The sequence below is a fragment of the Bos grunniens genome, chromosome X (genome assembly GCF_055505025.1).
Source record: "Bos grunniens cultivar Pamir isolate PY7600 chromosome X, Bosgru_T2T1.0, whole genome shotgun sequence".
Taxonomy (NCBI): domain Eukaryota; kingdom Metazoa; phylum Chordata; class Mammalia; order Artiodactyla; family Bovidae; genus Bos; species Bos grunniens.
In genome coordinates, this window is record NC_141194.1 from 45,945,078 (window position 1) to 45,964,938 (window position 19,861).

Consider the following 19,861-nt stretch of genomic DNA (forward strand, 5'->3'; position numbering starts at 1 on the left):
CACAGTCGGCTCCCGGTATTGTTTTTGCTGACTGTTTAGAACTTCATTGTTGTCTGCAAAAAATATAATCAATCTGATTTTGGTATTGGCCATCTGGTGATGTCCATGTGTAGAGTCTTCTCTTGGGTTGTTTGTTCAGAACAACTCATTATGCAATAAATATTAATTATGGAGTATCTTTATGAGCTAGACTCTGAAATACTTGTTAAGAATTTAGATAATCCAGGCATGATATGATTTACCTCTGACCAATAATATGGAATTGGCCAAAATTTTTGAAACCATTTTCTGCAAAGGTGGTTTTATCTTTGCTTACAAAAAAGTGTACTGGGTCAAGAGACTAGGGCTAATTAGGGGGTTTAATGGAACAATGGGACATTAAGCAAATGATTTCACCTCTCTGTGCCTCAGTTTCCTCATGTGAAACATGAAGGTAGCAGTATAACTATCACTGTGATAGCTGATGCTACATATGCTCTTGTATGTGCCAGGCACTGTTCTAAATTCTTTACATATATTCCCTCATTTAATCCTTACAACAATGCTAGGAAGTAATTTCTATTCATTTTACTGATGGGGAAACTGAGGCACAGACAGAGGAAATAGTGGGCCCAAGGTTGGATGAATCAAAAACTGGAATAAAGATTGCCGGGAGAAATATCAACAACCTCAGATATGCAGATGACACCACTCTTATGGCAGAAAGTGAAGAACTAAAGAGTCTCTTGATGAAAGTGAAAGAGGAGAGTGAAAAAGCTAGATTAAAACTCAACATTCAAAAAATGAAGTTCATGGCATCTGGTCCCATCACTTCATGGCAAATAGATGGGTAAACAATGGAAACAGTGGCAGACTTTATTTATTTATTTTTGACTCCAAAATCACTGCAGATGGTGACTGCAGCCATGAAATTAAAAGATGCTTGTTCCTTGGAAGAAAAGCTATGACAAACCTAGATAGCATATTAAAAAGCAGACAATACTTTGCCAACAAAGGTCTGTCAAGTCAAAGCTATGGTTTCTCCAGTAGTCATGTACAGATGTGAGAGAGCTGGACAATAAAAAAGGCTGAGCACTGAATAATTGATACCTTTGAGCTTTGGTGCTGGAGATCACCATGGTGCTGTTATATCTTTGCTGGATATAACAGCAAAGAGATCAAGCCAATCAATCCTAAAGGAAATCAGTCCTTAAAATTCATTGGGAGGACTGATGCTGAAGATAAAGTTCCAATACTTTGGCCACCTGATGGGAAGAACTGACACTGGAAAAGACCTTGATGCTAGGAAAGATTGAAGGCAGGAGGAGAAGAGGACAATACAGGATGAAATGGTTGGATGGCATCACAGACTCAATAGACATGAGTTTGAGCAAATTCCGGAAAATGGAGAAGGACAGGGAAGCCTGGCATCTGCAGTCCATGGGGTCGCAAACAGTCCAACACAACTGAGCAACTGAACAACAGGTAAAGCAACAGCAAGGTTACAACAGTCAGTAAGTGAATGGCGTTTACTAGATGACCTCCTAGTTCAGAGCCATTCAATTCTATTCTGTAAAAGCCATTTCCAGTTTGGAGCTGGGAGCCCTGCTTAGGCCTCAAGGCCATACCTGAGAGAGCCAATTCTTAGGTATGTTGATAAGAAGTCCGGGGTGCCTGAGGAGGAGAAAGGGATCTGGGGCTTTCAAGGAGGGGATAGGAGTCTGAGGTTCTCAAGGAGGAGATAAGTACAAATATTTTTTCTACATTCCTTAGTCTCAGTCACATAAAGTGTGTGTTTTTTTTTCCCTTAAAGCCCAGAACTGATCATTACACAACAAAAAAACCCATCTTACACTCTGTACTAAGGATTATATAACAACAAAGTATCCTGCTTGAGGACATGTTTCTCCTATTTAAGAACCTGCTGACTAATCCTTTTATCTTAAAATATATATTAAAGGAATGGGTCTGGTTTGGTTAAGTTCAGTTCATTTCTATTGTTTAGTCATGTCTGACTCTTTGCAACCCCATGGACTGCAGCACACCATGCTTCCCTGTCCATCACCAACTCTCAGAACTTGCTCAAACTCATGTCCATCGACACAGCAATGCCATCCAATGATCTCATCCTTTGTTGTCACTTTCTCCTCCTGCTTTCAGTTTTTCCCAGCATCAGGGTCTTTTCCAGTGAGTCAGTTCTTCGCATCAGGTGGCCAAAATATTGGAGTTTCAGCTTTAGCATCAGACCTTCCAATGAATAGTCATGACTGATTTCCTTTAGCATTGACTGGTTGGATCTCCTTGCAGTCTAAGGGACTCTCAAGAGTCTTCTCCAACACTACAGTTCAAAAGCATCAATTCTTCATTTCTCAGCTTTCTTTATGGTTCAACTCTCATATCCATACCTGAATACTAGAAAAGCCATAGCTTTGACTAGACGGACCTTTGTTGGCAAAGTGATGTCTGTGCTTTTTAATATGCTGTCTGGATTTGTCTTAGCTTTTCTTCCAAGGAGCAAGCATCTTTTAATTTCATGGCTGCAGTCACCATCTGGAGTGATTTTGGAGCCCAAGAAAATAAAGTCTGCTACTGTTTCCATTGTTTCCCCATCTATTTGCCATGAAGTGATGGGACTAGATGCCATTATCTTAGTTTTTTTTAATGTTGAGTTTAAGCCAGCTTTTTCACTCTCCTCTTTCACTTTCATCAAAAGGCTCTTTAATTCTTCTTCACTTTCTCCCATAAGGGTGGTGAAATCTGCATATCTGTGGTTATTGATATTTCTCCCGGCATTCTTGATTCCTGCTTGTACTTCATCGAGCCCGGCATCTCACATGATGTACTCTGCATATAAGTTAAATAAACAGGGTGATGATATACAGCCTTGACATACTCCTTCCCCAATTTGGAATCAGTACATTGTTCCATGTCTGCTTCTAACTGTTGCTTCCTGACCTGCACACAGGTTTCTCAGGAGGCAGGTCAGGTGGTCTGGTATTCCCATCTCTTTAAGAATTTTCCACAGTTTGTTGTGATCCACACAGTCAAAGGCTTTGACATAGTCAATAAAGCAGAAGTAGATATTTTGCTTTTTCTATGATCCAACGGATGTTGGCAATTTGATCTCTGGTTTCTCTTTCTTTTCTAAATCCAGCTTGAACATCTGGAAGCCCTTGGTTCATATACTGTTGAAGTCTCATTTGGATAATTTTGAGTATTACTTTGCTAATGTGTGAGATGAGTGCAATTGTGTGGTAGTTTGAACATTTTTGGCATTGCCTTTCTTTGAAATTGGAATGTAAACTGACCTTTTCCCGTCCTGTGATCACTGGTGAGTTTTCCAAATTTGCTGGCATATTGAGTGCAGCAGTTTCACAGCATCATCTTTTAGGATTTGAAATAGCTCAACTGGAATTCCATCATCTCCATTAGCTTTGTTCATACTGATGCTTCTTAAGGGCCACTTGACTTTGGACTCCAGGATGCCTGGCTGTAGGTAAGTGATCACACCATCGTGGTTATCTGAGTCATGAAGATCTTTTTTGTATAGTTCTGTGTGTTCTTGCCACCTCTTCTTCACATATTCTGCTTCTGTTAAATGCATACCATTTCTGTACTTTATTGTGTCTGTATTTGCATGAAATATTCCCTTGGTATCTCTAATTTTCTTGAAGTGCTCTCTAGTCTTTCTCACTCTATTATTTTCCTCTATTTCTTTGCATTTATCACTGAGGAAGGCTTTCTTATCTCTCTTTGCTGTTCTTTGGAACTCTGCATTCAGATGGGTATATCTTTCCTTTTCTCCTTCGCCTTCCATTTCTCTCTTTTTTTTCAGCTATTTGTAAGGCCTCCTCAGACAACCATTTTGCTTTTTTGCATTTCTTTTTCATGGGGATGGTCTTGATCACTGGTAAGACCTTTCTATTGTTAGTTCTAATCCCCTTATCTTAAAATGTAGAATGTGGAAGTGGGTCTGGTAAGACCTTTACAACCTTGAGACATTCTTTTGATTTACTGTAATAACCAACTGAAGAAGTATATAGATCCCTTGCTAAGACTAGTGAGGGGGCACTCTCCATCCCCATTCTGATGTCTATGTCAGAAACGATCTCTGTCCCTTTTTATAGTGTAATAAACTCTTCTACACAAAAGCTCTTGAGTATCAACCCTGATCCCGAAGTGAAATCTTCCAAAATCACGAATCTGACATTGTTCATGTAAGCTATCATACCCTTCTGTTTAAACCTGAGTCAGAAGGCAGGACCTCAGAGATCTGAGAAGCAGTAAGGGTAGAATTGAATCTCCTGGAACCTGGGAAATGCAGCCAGGGTCCCTCTGTCCAATTTACAGCAAGGAATCCAGCGGGCATAACATTTGGTGGTAAGTCTCCCTCCATATAGTTATAGTTCAGGAACAAAAAAATGAAGGCAACCCAGGTTCTAGTAGACTGTATCAAATGTTTTATGTGAGATGCTTTAATGCTGATGTTTGAAGCTGAGTGGGTTTAGAGGACTTGTTCTATATTTTATCTTGGTATAAGTAATTTGTTCTCTGGGTTTAAGATATTTTTGTGCATTTCCCTTGGCCCTTGGAGGCCCCAAGGGACAAAGTGATAGGTGTGCCTAATCCAAATCTAAAGTAGATCCGCTTTTTTACTGAAGGAAAAAAAAAATGATACAAAATTGTTCGCCAGGACTGTTGGTGTTAGTTGGCTAATTGAGCTCCATCCTATCCTTCTCTATTGAGGACAGCTTCTTCATTTGATCTCTTGCTTTTTTGCCTCTGATCTGAAAGTTATTTCCAAGCATGCCACAGTAACCTAGAGAGCCACTCTAATGTTCATTTAAAAGCTGTTTTTCATTAGTTCTTCTGCTAAAATGACCCATGGAAAGTATTAGACCCACATGTAATAATAACAAAAATATCAAAATACAAAAGTTTAAAAATAGACTTCTTCCTACAGTCACCATTGCCATTTCACCCAAGGTGAAACTGTCAGAAACCAAAATATTAACCACCAATACTGACTCCAGTATCTTCCATTCCAGAAAATAGGAAACTAGCAAGGACCTTGAAGGATCATCTGGTTAAGCCTCCTGATTCCAGATTAGTGCGTATACAACAGATTAGCAGTCAAATCAATTATAAGAGTGGCTTCTGGGGGTATTGATGACCAATATGTTTTGACTTACAAATAGACTTATCTACTATCTTCCTAAAGCATGCCATGGGTTATGCTCATTCTCCTGGGGTGACTCTTTCATGTTTCAGATCTCCTTTGGTTCCCTGGTATATTGTGAGTACCATTTTATCTCCCAAGTTGATAATATCATTTGGAAAATGATTAATATGTGAAGAGCATCAAGCAGGGGCTGGTCCATATGGTGCTGAATAGCATGGAGATTTATTATTCTTCTGTATTTTAATTTTTAATTGACACCAAAGACAATGATGGAAACCTGATACCTATCCTTGGGAGCTTATAATTCTTCTTTTTATTATTTCTAATTCCAAGCTAAGGATCCCCACAAGGCATATTGAAACGTGTACCTGCAATAAGTGAGAGACCATCTGAAGGCTTTGGAATTGCACTTCTGGATCCTGAATTTCCTCATTGAGAGTAGTGTGCACAAAGGGTCTGGCAGGAAACAGGCATTTAATAAATGTATAAATTCTTCTCAGCAAATGATGATCCAGTAAAGTAGCACTATTAATTTCCCTTTTTCCTTTAACAGGGCTCCTCAATTCAATACCACTTCAAAGGCTAAGAAGTCTAGCCTGGTCTATCCTGCTCTTTATCTTTATTTTATTCTTTTCATTCCCAATCCTTCCTTCTTCCTCTTTCATTGCCCACAGTCTCCTTCTTAATGCTCTTCCCTTCCTCTCTAACAAGCACACTGAGTTCTGTTTGTGCACAGCCAGTGAGAAAACATGAATCAGCTGGATGGCGTATATCTTGCCAAGTGGATATGATGGATTGGAAGCCTCATTCCTACTGTGGTGTGTGATTATTATTTTGATTAAGTCTCTGGAGAAAACAGTGACAACTAAGACAGGGCCACCAACATATGCCTACCTCATAAATCTTTGCTGTAGGCCCAGTATTTGGCTTGACCTTCTCTAACACTTAAGCCATTCCCCAGCCCCTAGTTCAGAGAGTCAGAAAAATTGGCTCCTCATCTTACAGCACTCTATATTTGGGGATAAGAAAAGGGAGGAGGGAAGAATCGAGCCTACAGCTAAAAGGTTTATGAAAACTGACTAGCTAGGAGATCATCTCTAGGCAGAAAACAATGATAAAAATAGTCACTTGTAGCTGAAATGAAGCTACACTCTGGTGGCTTCAAGTCATTTCATTCTTTCTTTGTCTAACACAAACAAGTTTCTGCTACAGTTAGCACTACACAGGCAGTTGGACAAAGATTGGGAAGTGCCAAGCCAGATCCTAATAGTGAGTGTGCATCAGGACTGCCAGCAGCAGCTGCTTTATTTCTGGGATTGATGGCAGAAACAGAGGAAGCAGCTGAATTCCTGGGACACAGTGAAAATACCTGGGCTCAGGTGGAGTTTGTTAGACTGTGTATTAGTTTGCTAGAGCTACTATACAAAGTATCACAAACCGAGTGGCTTAAACAACAGAAATTTATCTTCCCAGTTCTGGAGACTACAAGTCTGAAAACAAGGTGACAGCAGAGTTGGTTCCCTCTGAGGACTGTGAGGGAGAATCTGGTCTATGCCTCTCTCTTAATTTCTGGTAAACTATTTCTGGCAATATTTGATGTCTCTTGGCTTGTAGATTATGTCTTAATCTTTATGTGGCCTTGTCCCTGTGTACATATATGCGTGCAAATTTCCCCTTCTTATAATGATATCAGTCATATTGGATTAGGGGTCCACCTTACTACAGTATAGGCTTCCCTGGTGGGTCAGATAGTAAAGAATCTCCCTGTAATGCAGGAGACCCAAGTTCGATCCCTGGGTTGGGAAGACCTCCTGGAGAAGGAAATGGCAACCCACTATAGTATAGTTGCTTGGAGAATTACATGGACAGAGAAGCCTGGCAAGCTACAGTCCATAGGGTCGCAAAGAGTTGGACATGACTGAGCGACCAACACTACTACAGTATGACTTCATCTTAACTAAGTACTTCTGCAATGATCTTATTTCCAAAAAAGGTTACATTCTAAGGTACTGGTGATAGGGACTCCAACATATGAATTTGAAGGGGACATAATTAAACTCATACCAGTTCCAGGGACAGGAGAGGTAAAGCCTGGCATAGGCATAAAAAACACTATTGTTTTTGTTAATGATAAGAACAGGCAACATCATCTATTGAATTTGTGCTAGGTACTGGGCTGGATTCTCAGATGCCTTGTTTCATTATTTGCATCACAAATCTATACAGTAGGTACTTAACTATTATGCCCATGTTTCAGCATACAAAACTAAGGCCCTAGAAAGAAAAATGACTTGCTCCATAAAGGGAATTTGACTTGGCCCAAGTCATGGGTCCAGTAAATGGCAGAGTGACATTTGAACTCAGATCCATATGACACCAAGGTATCTCTGAAATGCTCCTTGCACTATGCTGTTGTTCAGTCGCTCAGTTGTTTCCAACTCTTTGCGACCTCATGGACTACCTCATGGATAGTACAATAACGTCACTATCTCTCAGAGTTTGTTCAAACTCATGTCCATTGAGTCAGTGATGCTATCCAACCATTTCATCCTCAGTCACCCCCTTCTCCTCCTGCCATCAATCTTTCCCAGCATTAAGGTCTTTCCCAATGTGTTGGCTCTTCGCATCAGGTGGTCAAAATATTGGAGCTTCAGCTTCACCATCATCCTTTCCAGTGAATATTGAGGGTTTATTTCCTTCAGGATTTACTTGTTTGATATCCTTGCTATCCAAGGGACTCTCAAGAGTCTTCTCCAGAACCATAGTTCAAAGGCATAAGTTCTTTGGCCCTCAACCTTCTTTGTGATCCAACTCTCACATCCCTACAAGACTACTGAAAAAAGCATAGTTTTGACTATACTTTGATAGCAAAGTGATATTCTGGTTTTTAATAGCCCATCTAGGTTTGTCACAGCTTTTCTTCCAAGGAGCAAGTATCTTTTAAATTCATGGCTGCAGTCACCATCCACAGTGATCCTGAAGCCCAAGAAAATAAAATCTGTCACTGTTTCCATTTTCCTCCCATCTATTTGCCATGAAGTGATGGGACCAGATGCCATGATCTTAGTTTTTTGAATGTTGAATTTTAAGCCAGCTTCTTCATCCTCCTCTTTTCACCTTCATCAAGAGGCTCCTTAGTTTCTCTTCACTTTCTGCCATTAAAGTGGTATCATCTGCATATCTGAGCTTGTTGATATTGATTCCAGCTCATGAGTCATCCAGCCCAGCATTTTGCATGATGTACTCTGCATATAAGTTATACTTTGCACCATACTCTTTTGCTAATTAGGATGCCCTCACTTGCCCCATTTCAGGACATGAAACCTGAAGAGAAATTCTGATTTTAGAACTGGTAGGATCTGTTTAAGGATCTTGGGTGGCTGAAGCATCTTCCTTGGAGAGCTTTAAGAGTAAGAGACCTCTCTGCCAGAATCTGTTGGTGTGATAAGAGGCTATCTAAAGGTAGAGATGTAGGTAAGATGATCTCCAGTAAATGGCAGGGGTATAAGTAGCAGGAGGAGAGGTTAGAAGAAAAGGATGTAGAGATGGTAGAGTTCTAAGGAACCAGTACAATCGGTGAGACATAATGGTGCATACTCATATAGCATTTATTATATACTAAGCATTGTTTAAGCACTTTATATATATTTACTCATTCAACCATCAAAATCACCCTATATGGTGGGGTCCATCTTTGTCTTTGGTTTATAAAAAGGAAATTAAGGCACAAAATTTTGAATAACTTGTCTAAAGTTTCACAAAAAATGCATATCAAGACTGAGATTTGAATATAAGCAGTTTGATTCCAGTCAACCCCAAGAAATTTGCTTTTCTCTGATTAAACAATTCGCTCAGATCCACTACCCATACTGTGAACTGCATGTTATCCAGTGCAACTTATGTTAAGAAGCATTAAATTGCCTCCTTTAATCTTCACAAAAACCACATGAGGTATGACATCTGTTATTACATCAGTGCCATGGGATAGCAGAAGAAATCAAGGTTCGATTCACAAGCAGAGCTGAGATTCAAGCCTAGGTCTGGCTCACCTCAACACTATGCAACTATGTGTCTCACTGCCTTATGGTTTGCTGGGCTGATTGTTAAATCAATTCCTTCCAAGATAAGAAAGCTGATAAAAGATGTGATTGCTCTTAAGATGTATATGTATTTTAACAGAGATTCTTGGAAACACAAACCTTTCCCCAGAGTAAAGTTCCTCTTAGATATTTCATCACTTGCAGCAAGTTAGACTGCTTAATGGCACACATCTTTTACATGCAAGCACCAAGAACGCTTGAGATTCTGTGTGTACCAATGTATGAGATGGAGGAGATTTCTATATATATTGATATTAGTTCAAGAGATATTATAAATAAATTAAATGAGTATGCAAATTATATGCAAACACATTTAATAGCATTCTTTCAGGAAAGGGATGCCAGCAAGCCAATAAAGTGGGCAGTGTTTTCTGTTCCACTAATGGCTAAGCTGGGAAACTGTGTAGGACAAAGCTGGCCAAAATACCCTCTATAAGCAAATGGAGACGAGTTTGTTACCTTTGTTCCCAAGAATCTGTATAAATCACTATATAATTCCAAAGCTTAATGTTTTCCCTGTATGTTCACTGATTCTGTCCTAAAACTCAAGAACACCACATGTTAGTGAAAAGAACCTTCTGTATAAGAAGAGCTAGGTTCTAGTTGAATTTCTGCTTTGGACCATGTATGTATCCTTGGGCAAGTTATTTGACTTCTCTGAGTATCACTTACCCCTGATTATAAAGAAAGGGATAAGATGTAATTATATCTGAATTTCTTTCCATTTAAGTATTCTGTTTAATTATTAAAATATCTTCAAATTCTTAGCCTTTGAGTCATTAATGGATTGGGTGAGAAAAGCATTATTTCTTAAAAGTCTATTAAAATGTACTTGTAGAAAAAAAATTAAAAAAATAAAATGTACTTGTAGGAAAAAACTACTGGAGAGCATTTGCAAGTAGATCTATTTAGACCTCACCTGCTTAAAGGTACAAGAAATACCAATACCTGCTTTGCAGATTTATATCACACTTACTCAGCCAGGCCCATATCTCTCCCTCTCTGAGTAACTTAGGTTCAGGATCTAAGACAGACCCTAGGAGAATTTCTATAAAGAAGGCTTTGTGGAGTGCATTTTGACAGATGGTTGGAGGCACCAAATTCTTTCATTTTATTATTAATTTTTGTTGAAGTATAGTGGCTTTACAATGTTGTATTACTTTCTGCTCTACAGTGAAGTGAATCAGTTATACATATACATATCTCTCCTCTTTTTTTAGATTTCCTTCCCATTTAGGTCACCACAGAACACTAAGTAGAGTTCCCTGTGCTGTACAATAGGTTCTCATTATTTATCTATTTTATGCATAGTAGTCAATCCCAATCTCCCATTTCGTCTCATCCCTCTTCCTCCCTTGGCATCCATAAGTTTGCTTTCTATATTTGTATCTCTATTTCTGCTTTCCAAATAAGTTCATCTGTACTATTTTTCTAGATTGCACATATAAGTGATGTTATACAATATTTGTTTTTCTCTTTCTGACATACTTCACTCTGTATTTTCCATCTCTAGGTCTATCCACATCTTTGCAAATGGTGCTACTTTGTTCATTTTTATGGCTGAGCAATATTCCACTGTATATATTTACCATATCTACTTTATCCATTGTTCTGTTGATAGACATTTAGATTTCTTCTATATTCTGGCTAATGGAAATAGTGCTGAAATGAACATTGGGGTGCATGCATCTTTTTGAATTGTGATTTGTGTTAGGTATATAACCAGGAGTGGGATTTCTAGGTCATATGGTAGTTCTATATTTTTATGGTAGTTCTAGTTTTTTGAGGAACCTCTATACCATTCTCCATAATGGCTGTACAATTTATATTCCAATCAACAGGGTATCAGGGTTTCTGTGTCTGCACACCTTCTCCAGCATTTATTGTTTGTAGATTTTCTGATGATGGCCATTCTGACCTATGTGAGGTGATGCTTCGTTGAGGTTTCGATTTGCACTTCTCTAATAATTAGTGCTATTGAGCATCTTTACATGTGTTTTTTGGCCATCCGAATGTTTCCTTTGGAGAAGTGTCTATTTAGATTTTCATCCTGTTTTTGATTGGGCTTCCCTGGTGGCTCAGAAGTTAAAGCGTCTGCCTGGAATGCGGGAGACACGGGTTTGATCCCTGGGTCAGGAAGATCCACTGGAGAAGGAAATGGCAACCCACTCCAATACTCTTGCCTGGAGAATCCCATGGAGGGAGGAGCTTGGTAGGCTATAGTCCATGAGGTCGCAAAGAGTGGGACATGACTGAGCGACTTCACTTTCAGTTTCACTTTCCTTAATGTTTTGGATATTGAGCTGCATGAGCTATTCGCATATTTTGGAGATTAATTCCTTGTCAATTGTGTCATTTGCAAATATTTTATTCCATTCTGAGAGTTGTCTTATTGTTTTGTTTATGGGTTCCTTTGCTGTGCAAAAGCTTTTAAATTTAATTAGATCCCATTTGTTTATCTTTTAATTTTTATTACTCTATGAGGTGGGTCAAAGAGGATCTTGCTGCAATTTATGTCAAAGACTGTTCTATCTATGTTTTCCTCTAAGAGTTTTATAGTTTCTGACTTTACATTTAGGTGTTCAATCCATGTTGAGTTCATTTTTGTGTGTGGTGTTAGGAAGTGTTCTATTTTTATCCTTTTCATGTAGCTGTCCATTTCTCCTAACATCACTTATTGAAGATATTACCTTCTCTATTGTATACATATTCTTGCCTCCTTTGTCATAGATTAGGTGAGCATAGGTGTGTGAGTTCATTTTTGGGCTTTCTACTCTATTCCATTCATATTCCACTCATATTCCACTCAATATGCCAACAAATTTGGAAAACTCAGCAGTGGCCACAGGACTGGAAAAGGTCAGTTTTCATTCCAATCCCAAAGAAAGGCAATGCCAAAGAATGCTCAAACTACCGCACAATTGCACTCATCTCACACGCTAGTAAAGTAATGCTCAAAATTCTCCAAGCCAGGCTTCAGCAATATGTGAAATGTGAACTTCCAGATGTTCAAGCTGGTTTTACAAAAGGCAGAGGAACCAGAGATCAAATTGCTAACATCCGCTGGATCATAGAAAAAGCAAGAGAGTTCCAGAAAAACATCTATGCTTTATTGACTATGCCAAGGCCTTTGACTGTGTGGATCACAATAAACTGTGGAAAATTCTGAAAGAGATGGGAATACCAGACCACCTGATCTGCCTCTTGAGAAATCTGCATGCAGGTCAGGAAGCAACAGTTAGAACTGGACATAGAACAACAGACTGATTCCAAATAGGAAAAGGAGTCTGTCAAGGCTTTATATTGTCACCCTGTTTATTTAATTTATATGCAGAGTACATCATGAGAAACGCTGGGCTGGAAGAAGCACAAGCTGGAATCAAGATTGCCGGGAGAAATATCAATAACCTCAGATATACATGACACCACCCTTATGGCAGAAAGTGAAGAGGAACTAAAAAGCCTCTTGATGAAAGTTAAAGTGGAGAGTGAAAACGTTGGCTTAAAGCTCAATATTCAGAAAACAAAGATCATGGCATCTGGTCCCATCACTTCATGGGAAATAGATGGGGGAACAGTGGAAACAGTGGCTGACTTTATTTTTTTGGGCTCCAAAATCACTACAGATGGTGACTGCAGCCATGAAATTAAAAGATGCTTACTCCTTGGAAGTAAAGTTATGACCAACCTAGACAGCATATTCAAAAGCAGAGTTTGCCAACAAAGGTCCGTCTAGTCAAGGCTATGGTTTTTCCTGTGATCATGTATGGATGTGAGAGTTGGACTGTGAAGAAGGCTGAGTGCCAAAGAATTGATGCTTTTGAACTGTGGTGTTGGAGAAGACTCTTGAGAGTCCCTTGGACTGCAAGAAGATCCAACCAGTCCATTCTGAAGGAGATCAGCCCTGGGATTTCTTTGGAAGGAATGATGCTAAAGCTGAAACTCCAGTACTTTGGCCACCTCATGTGAAGAGTTGACTCATTGGAAAAGACTCTGATGCTGGGAGGGATTGGGGGCAGGAGGAGAAGGGGATGACAGAGCATGAGATGGCTGGATGACATCACTGACTCGATGGACATGAGTCTGGGTGAACTCTGGGAGATGGTGATGGACAGGGAGGCCTGGTGTGCTGCGATTCATGGGGTCGCAAAGAGTCAGACATGACTGAGCAACTGAACTGAACTGAACTGATGCTATTCCATTGGCCTATATTTCTGTTTTTGTACCAGTACCATCTTATTTGATTACTGTAGCTTTCTAGTATAGTCTAAAGTCAGGTAGCCTGATTCCTCCAAGCACATTTTTCTTTCTCAAAAAGACTGCTTTGGCTTTTCAGAGTCTTTTGTGTTTCCATAAAAATTGCAAAATAATTTGTTATAATTCTGTGAGAAATTCCATAGGTAATTTGATAGGGATTTCACTGAATCTGTAGATTTCTTTGGGTAGTACAGTAATTTTCAAAATATTGATTCTTCCAGTCCAAGAACGTGGTATATTTCTCCATATATTTGTGTTGTCCTTGATTTCTGTCACCAATATATTACAGCTTTCTGAGTACAGGTCTTTCGGCTCCTTTATTCCTAAATATTTTATTTTTCCTGTGGTATTAAATGAAATTGTTTCCTTAATTTCTCTTTCTTAACTTTCTTTGTTAGTGTATATGAATGCAAGAGATTTATCTGTATTAATTTTGCATCCTGTAACTTTATCAAATTCATTGATGAGCTCTACTAGTTTTCTAGGAGCATCTTTATGATTTTCTATATATAATATCATGTCATATGCAAACAGTGCCAGTTTGACTTCTTCTTCCCCAATATGGATTCCTTTTATTTCTTTTTCTTCTCTGCTATCTGTGTCTAGGACTTCCAAAAGTGTGTTGAACAAAAGTGATATGAGTAACATCCTTATCTTGTTGCTGATCTTAGAGGAAATGCTTTCATCTTTTCAACACTGAGTATGTTATTAGCTGTAGGTTTGTCATATATGGCCTTTATTATGTTGTGGTAGGTTCTGTCTAAGACCACTTTTGGAGCGTTTTTAACATAAATGTGTGTTGAATTTTATTATAAGTTTTTCTGTATTTATTGATATGTTTATATGGTTTTTATTCTTTAATCTGTTAATATAGTGTATCACATAGATTGATTTTCATGACTTGAAGAATCCTTGCACCCTGGGATAAATCCAAATTGATCAGGGTATATGATACCTTCAATATATTGTTGGATTTGGTTCACTATTTTGTTGAGGATTTTTGCATTTATATTTATTAGTGATATTGGCCTGTAACTTTTTTTGGTGTGGTATCTTTGCCTGGCTTTGGTGTCAGGGTGACGATACCCTCATAAAATCAGTTTGGGAGTGGTCCTTTGTCTACTAATTTTTGGAAGAGTTTGAGAAGGATATGTATTAGCTCTTCTCTAAATGTTTGATAGAATTTGCCTGTGAAGCCATCTGGTAGTGGACTTATGTTTGTTGGAAAATTATTAATCAGTTTCAGTTTCATTAATTGTGATTGGTCTGTTCACATTTTTTTTTCTTCTGGTTCAGTATTGGAAGATAGTATCTTTTTAAGAATTTGTCCATTTTTTTCCTAGTTGGCCATTTTATTGGCATATAGTTGCTTGTAGTATTCTCTTATGATCCTTTGTATTTGTGCTGTGACAGTTGTAACATACCTTCCTCATTTCTAATTTTACTGATTTGGTCCTCTCCTTTTTTCTCATGATGAGTCTGGCTAAAGTTTTTTTAGCTTTGTTTTTCTCAAAGAACTATTAGTTTCATTGATCTTTGCTATTGTTTTCTTCATTTTTATTTCATTTACTTCTGCTCTGATCTTTATGATTTCTTTTCTTCAACTAGTTTGGGTTTTGTTTGTTCTTTTCTCTCTAGTTGATTTAGGTGTCAAGTTAGGTTGTTTATTTGAGATTTTTCTCCTTTCTTGAGATGAGATTGTATTGCTATAAATTTCCCTCGTAGAGTTACTTTTGCTGCATTTCGTAGGTTTGGGGTCACCATGTTTTCATTGTCATTTATTTCTAGATATTTTAAAATTTCATCTTTGATTTCTTCAATGATCCATTGGTTATTTAGTAGCATACTGTTTAGCCTCCATGTGTTTGGGTTTTTTACAGCTTTTCCTATAATTGATTTTAAAATTCGTGGTTGGAAAAATGCTTAATATGATTTCAATTTTCTTAAATTTACAGAGGCTTGATTTCTGATCTGAGATAAGATCTATCCTGGAGAATGTTCCTAGTGCATTTGAGAAGAAAGTACATTTTGCTGCTTTCATTTGGGATGTCTTCTAAATATAAATTAATTATATCTAGTATAATGTGTCATCTAAGGCTTTTGTTTTTTAAATTCTTTGTCTGGACGGTCTATGCACTGGAGTAAGTGGGGTGTTAAAATGAAAGTGAAGTCGCTCAGTCATGTCCAACTCTTTGTGACCCCATGGACTGTAGCCTACAAGGCTCCTCTTTCTATGGGATTTTCCAGACAAGAATACTGGAGTGGGTTGCCATTTCTTTCTCCAGGGGATCTTCCCAGCCCAGGGATCAAACCCGGGTCTCCTTCATTGTAAGCAGACGTTTTTACCATCTGAACCACCAGGGAAGTCAGGGTGTTAAAGCCCCACTATTATGGTATTACCATTGATTTCCCCTCTTATGCCAGTTAGCATTTGTCTTAAGTATCACGATGCTTCTGTGTTGGGTACATGCTGCTGCTGCTGCTAAGTTGCTTCAGTTGTGTCTGACTCTGTGCAACCCCATAGACAGGAGCCCACTAGGCTCCTCTGTCCCTGGGATTCTCCAGGCAAGAATACTGGAGTGGGTTGCCATTTCCTTCTCCAATGCATGAAAGTGAAAAGTGAAAAGTGAAAGTGAAGTTGCTCAGTCATGGCCGACTCTTAGCAACCCCATGGACTGCAGCCTACCAGGCTCCTCTGTCCATGGGATTTTCCAGGCAAGATTACTGGAGTGGGTTGCCATTGCCTTCTCCAGTGTTGGGTACATAAATATTCACAACTGTTTTATCTTCTCAGATTTATCCCTTGATCATTATCTAATGTCCTTCCTTATCTCTTGCAACAGTCTTTATTACAAAGTCCATTTTTTCTGATGTGACTATTTCTACTCCAGCTTTCTTTTGATTTCCATTGCATGGACTATGTTTTTTCATGCTCCCACTTTCAGTCTATATATGTCCCTAGGTCTGAAGTTGGTTTCTTGTAGAGAGCATATATATCTGTCTTGTTTTGGTATCCACTCAGCCACTCTATGTCTTTTGGTTGGAATATTTAGTCCATTCACATTTAAGGTCCAGGAGCAGAAGGTATTAAACGAGGTGGCAAGAATACATGGAAAAGTTGTACAAAAAAGGTCTTAATGACCTGGATAGCCACAATGGTGTGGTCACTCACATAGAGCCAGACATCTTGCAGTCTGAAGTCAAGTGGGCATTAGGAAGCATTACTACCAACAAAGCTAGTGGAGGTGGTGGAATTCCAGCTGAGCTATTTCAAATCCTAAAAGATGACGCTGTGAAAGTGCCACACTCAATATGCCAGCAAATTTGGAAAAATCAGCAGTGGCCACAGGACTGGAAAAGGACAGTTTTCATTCCAATGACAAAGAAGGGCAATGGCAAAAAATGTTCAAACACAATTGTTCTCATTTCACATGCTAGCAAGGTAATGCTCAACATCCTTCAAGCTAGACTTCAACAGTATCTGATCTGAGAAATTTCAGATGTAGAAGCTGTATTTAGAAAAGACAGAAGAACCAGAGATCAATTTATCAACATCCATTTGATCACAGAAAAAGCAAGGGAATTCCAGAAAAGCATCTGCTACATTACTACACTAAAGTCTTTGACTTTAGTTTATGACTTTGTTGTGAATCACAACAAACTGGAAAATTCTTAAAGAGATGGAAATACCAGACCACCTTACCTGCATCCTGAGAAATCTGTATGTAGGGCAAGAAACAACAGTTAGAACTGGACATGGAACAATGGACTGGTTTCAAATTGGGAAAGGAATATGTGAAAGCTTTATATCATTACTTTGCTTATTTAACTTATAGGCAGAGTTCAGTTCAGTTGCTTAGTCGTGTCCGACTCTTTGCGACCTCATGAATTGCAGCACGCCAAGCCTCCCTGTTCATTACCATCTCCCAGAGTTCACTCAAACTCACGTCCATCGAGTCAGTGATGCCATCCAGCCATCTCATCCTCTGTTGTCCCCTTTTCCTCCTGCCCTCAATCCCTCCCAGCATCAGAGTCTTTTCCAATGGGTCAACTCTTTGCATGAAGTGGCCAAAGTACTGGAGTTTCAGCTTTAGCATCATTCCTTCCAAAGAAATCCCAGGGCTGATCTCCTTTAAAATGGACTGGTTGGATCTCCTTGCAGTCCAAGGGATTCTCGAGAGTCTTCCCCAACACCACAGTTGAAAAGCACATGATGTGAAATACCAGACTGGATGAATCACAAGCTGTAATCAAGATTGCCAGGAAAAATATCAGTAACTTAAGATAAGCAGATGACATCACCTTAATGCAGAAAGTGAAGAGGAACTAACTAAAGAGCCCCATTGAGGAAGATGAAAGAGGAGAGTGAAAAACGTGGCTTAAAATTCAACATTCAAAAAATGAAAATCATTGCACCCTGTCCCATCACTTTATGGCAAATAGATGGGGAAAAAATGGAAGCAATGACAAACTTTATTTTCATGGCCTCCAAATTCACTGTGTGTAGTGACTGTATACATGAAATTAAAAGACACTTGCTCCTTGGGAGAAAAGCTATGACAAACCTAGACAGTATTTTGAAAAACAGAGACATCACTTTGCCAACAATGGTCCATATAGTCAAGCTATGGTTTTTCCGGTAGTCATGTGTGGATGTGAGAGTTGGATCATAAACAAGGCTGAGAGCCATAAAAATGATGCTTTTGAACTACGGTGCTGGAGAAGACTCTTGAGAGTTCCTTGGAAAGCAAGGTGATCAAACCAATCAATATTAAAGTAAATCAGCCATGAATATTCATTGGAAGGATTGACAGTGAAGCCAAAGTTCCAATACTTTGGCCACCTGATGCAAAGATCTAACTCATTGGAAAAGACTGATACTGGGAAAGATTGAAGGCAGGAGGAGAAGGGGGTGAGATGGTTGGATGGCATCACTGACTCAGTGGACATGAGTTAGAACAAACTCTGGGAGATGGTGAAGAACAGGAAAGCCTGGTGTGCTGCACTTTAGACAGTTCCCCTGCAGAGCAACCTGGAGCTTGAGCAGTGTAGACCACGAAAGCACACATGCCATGAGTGGGGGCAAACCCAGTGTGGCCCAGACACTGCGAGCACTCCCCACACATGCCAGTGATATTTGTTTGCAGTGTTCCTTCCTCCCCACAGCACAACTGAAAAAGTGAGCCTAAATAAGTGACCATCTCCACCCCCTTGTGCCAGAGTGGAAATTATACACTGAAGAGACTTGCAAACAGAAGAGGCCAAAATGAACAGAGGGAACTGCTTGGGAAGTGACAGGTGCAACAGGTTAAATCCTGTAGCTAGCACCAAGTACATTAGAAGGGGCCTACAGACATCAAAAAGAAGTATAAGCTGGAACAAGGAACGATCTGAAACTGAACTGACCCCACAGTGTCTGCAACAGCTCCAGAGAAATTCCTAGATATATTTTACTATTATCATTTTTAAAATTTTTAATTTTAAGTCCTTTATTACTCTTTTAATTTTCATTTTTATAACCCACTATTACCTTGCAAAAAAAAAAGACCCTATGTTTAAAGCAAATTTCATATATACTTTTTATAATTTCTGTGATTTTTTTAATATTGTATTTTTGAAGATCTGACCTCTACACTAGATTTTTAATCTTCGCCTTTTAGTCTTTGTTATCAATTTTGTACCTTTATGAATCTAATTTTCAGTACCCATTTTTACTTAGGAGTGTGATTACCGGCTTGATTGCCCTCTCCCCTTTTTGACTCTCCTTTTTCTCCCCCAGGTCACCTCTATCGCCTCCTTCCCCCTTCTCTTCTGTACCCAACTCTGAATCTCTTTGGATATTCTGGGCTGTGGAGAACACTTAGGGAAATGATCACTGACTAGATCTGCATCTCTCCTTTTGACTCCCCCTCTTCTCCTACTGGTCACCTCTATCTCCCTCCTCCCTCTTCTCTTCTCTATGTAACTCTGTGAACCTTTTTGGGTGTTCCAGGCTGTGGAGAGCATATAGGGAATTCATTACTAGCTAGATGGCTCTCTCCCCTTTTGACTCCCCCACTTCTGCTCCTGGTCACCTCTGTCCCTTAGTCCCTCTTCTCTTCTCTATGTAATTCTGTGAACCTCTCTGGGTGTCCCTCACTGTGGAGAAACTTTGCATCTTTAACCTAGATGTTTTATCATTGATGCTGTATAGATGGAGAGGTCTTGAGGCTACTGTAAGAATAAGACTGAAAACCAGAGGCAGGAGGGTTAAGTCCAAATCCTGAGAATACCAGGGAACTCCTGACTCCATGGAATGTTAATTGACAAGAGCCCACCCAAAAGCCTCCATACCTATACTGAA

At 39.2% G+C, this 19,861-nt stretch overlaps 1 protein-coding gene across 20 annotated transcripts in view; it reads right to left on the reverse strand.

The window, feature by feature from the left end:
• The window catches only part of ARHGEF9 (Cdc42 guanine nucleotide exchange factor 9), a 555,038-nt gene that overhangs the window by 279,989 nt on the left and 255,188 nt on the right, over window positions 1-19,861 (reverse strand). Inside the window, exon 5 of one of the 20 annotated variants that reach the window (XM_086390076.1) lies at window positions 17,234-17,762. The exons of the other annotated variants lie outside the window; for them this stretch is intronic. Within the exon in view, the coding sequence (XP_086246202.1) occupies window positions 17,367-17,762 (396 nt within the window). The 3' untranslated portion in view covers window positions 17,234-17,366. Of the gene's footprint in view, window positions 1-17,233; window positions 17,763-19,861 lie in introns of those variants that run through there. 20 annotated transcript variants of the gene reach the window in all.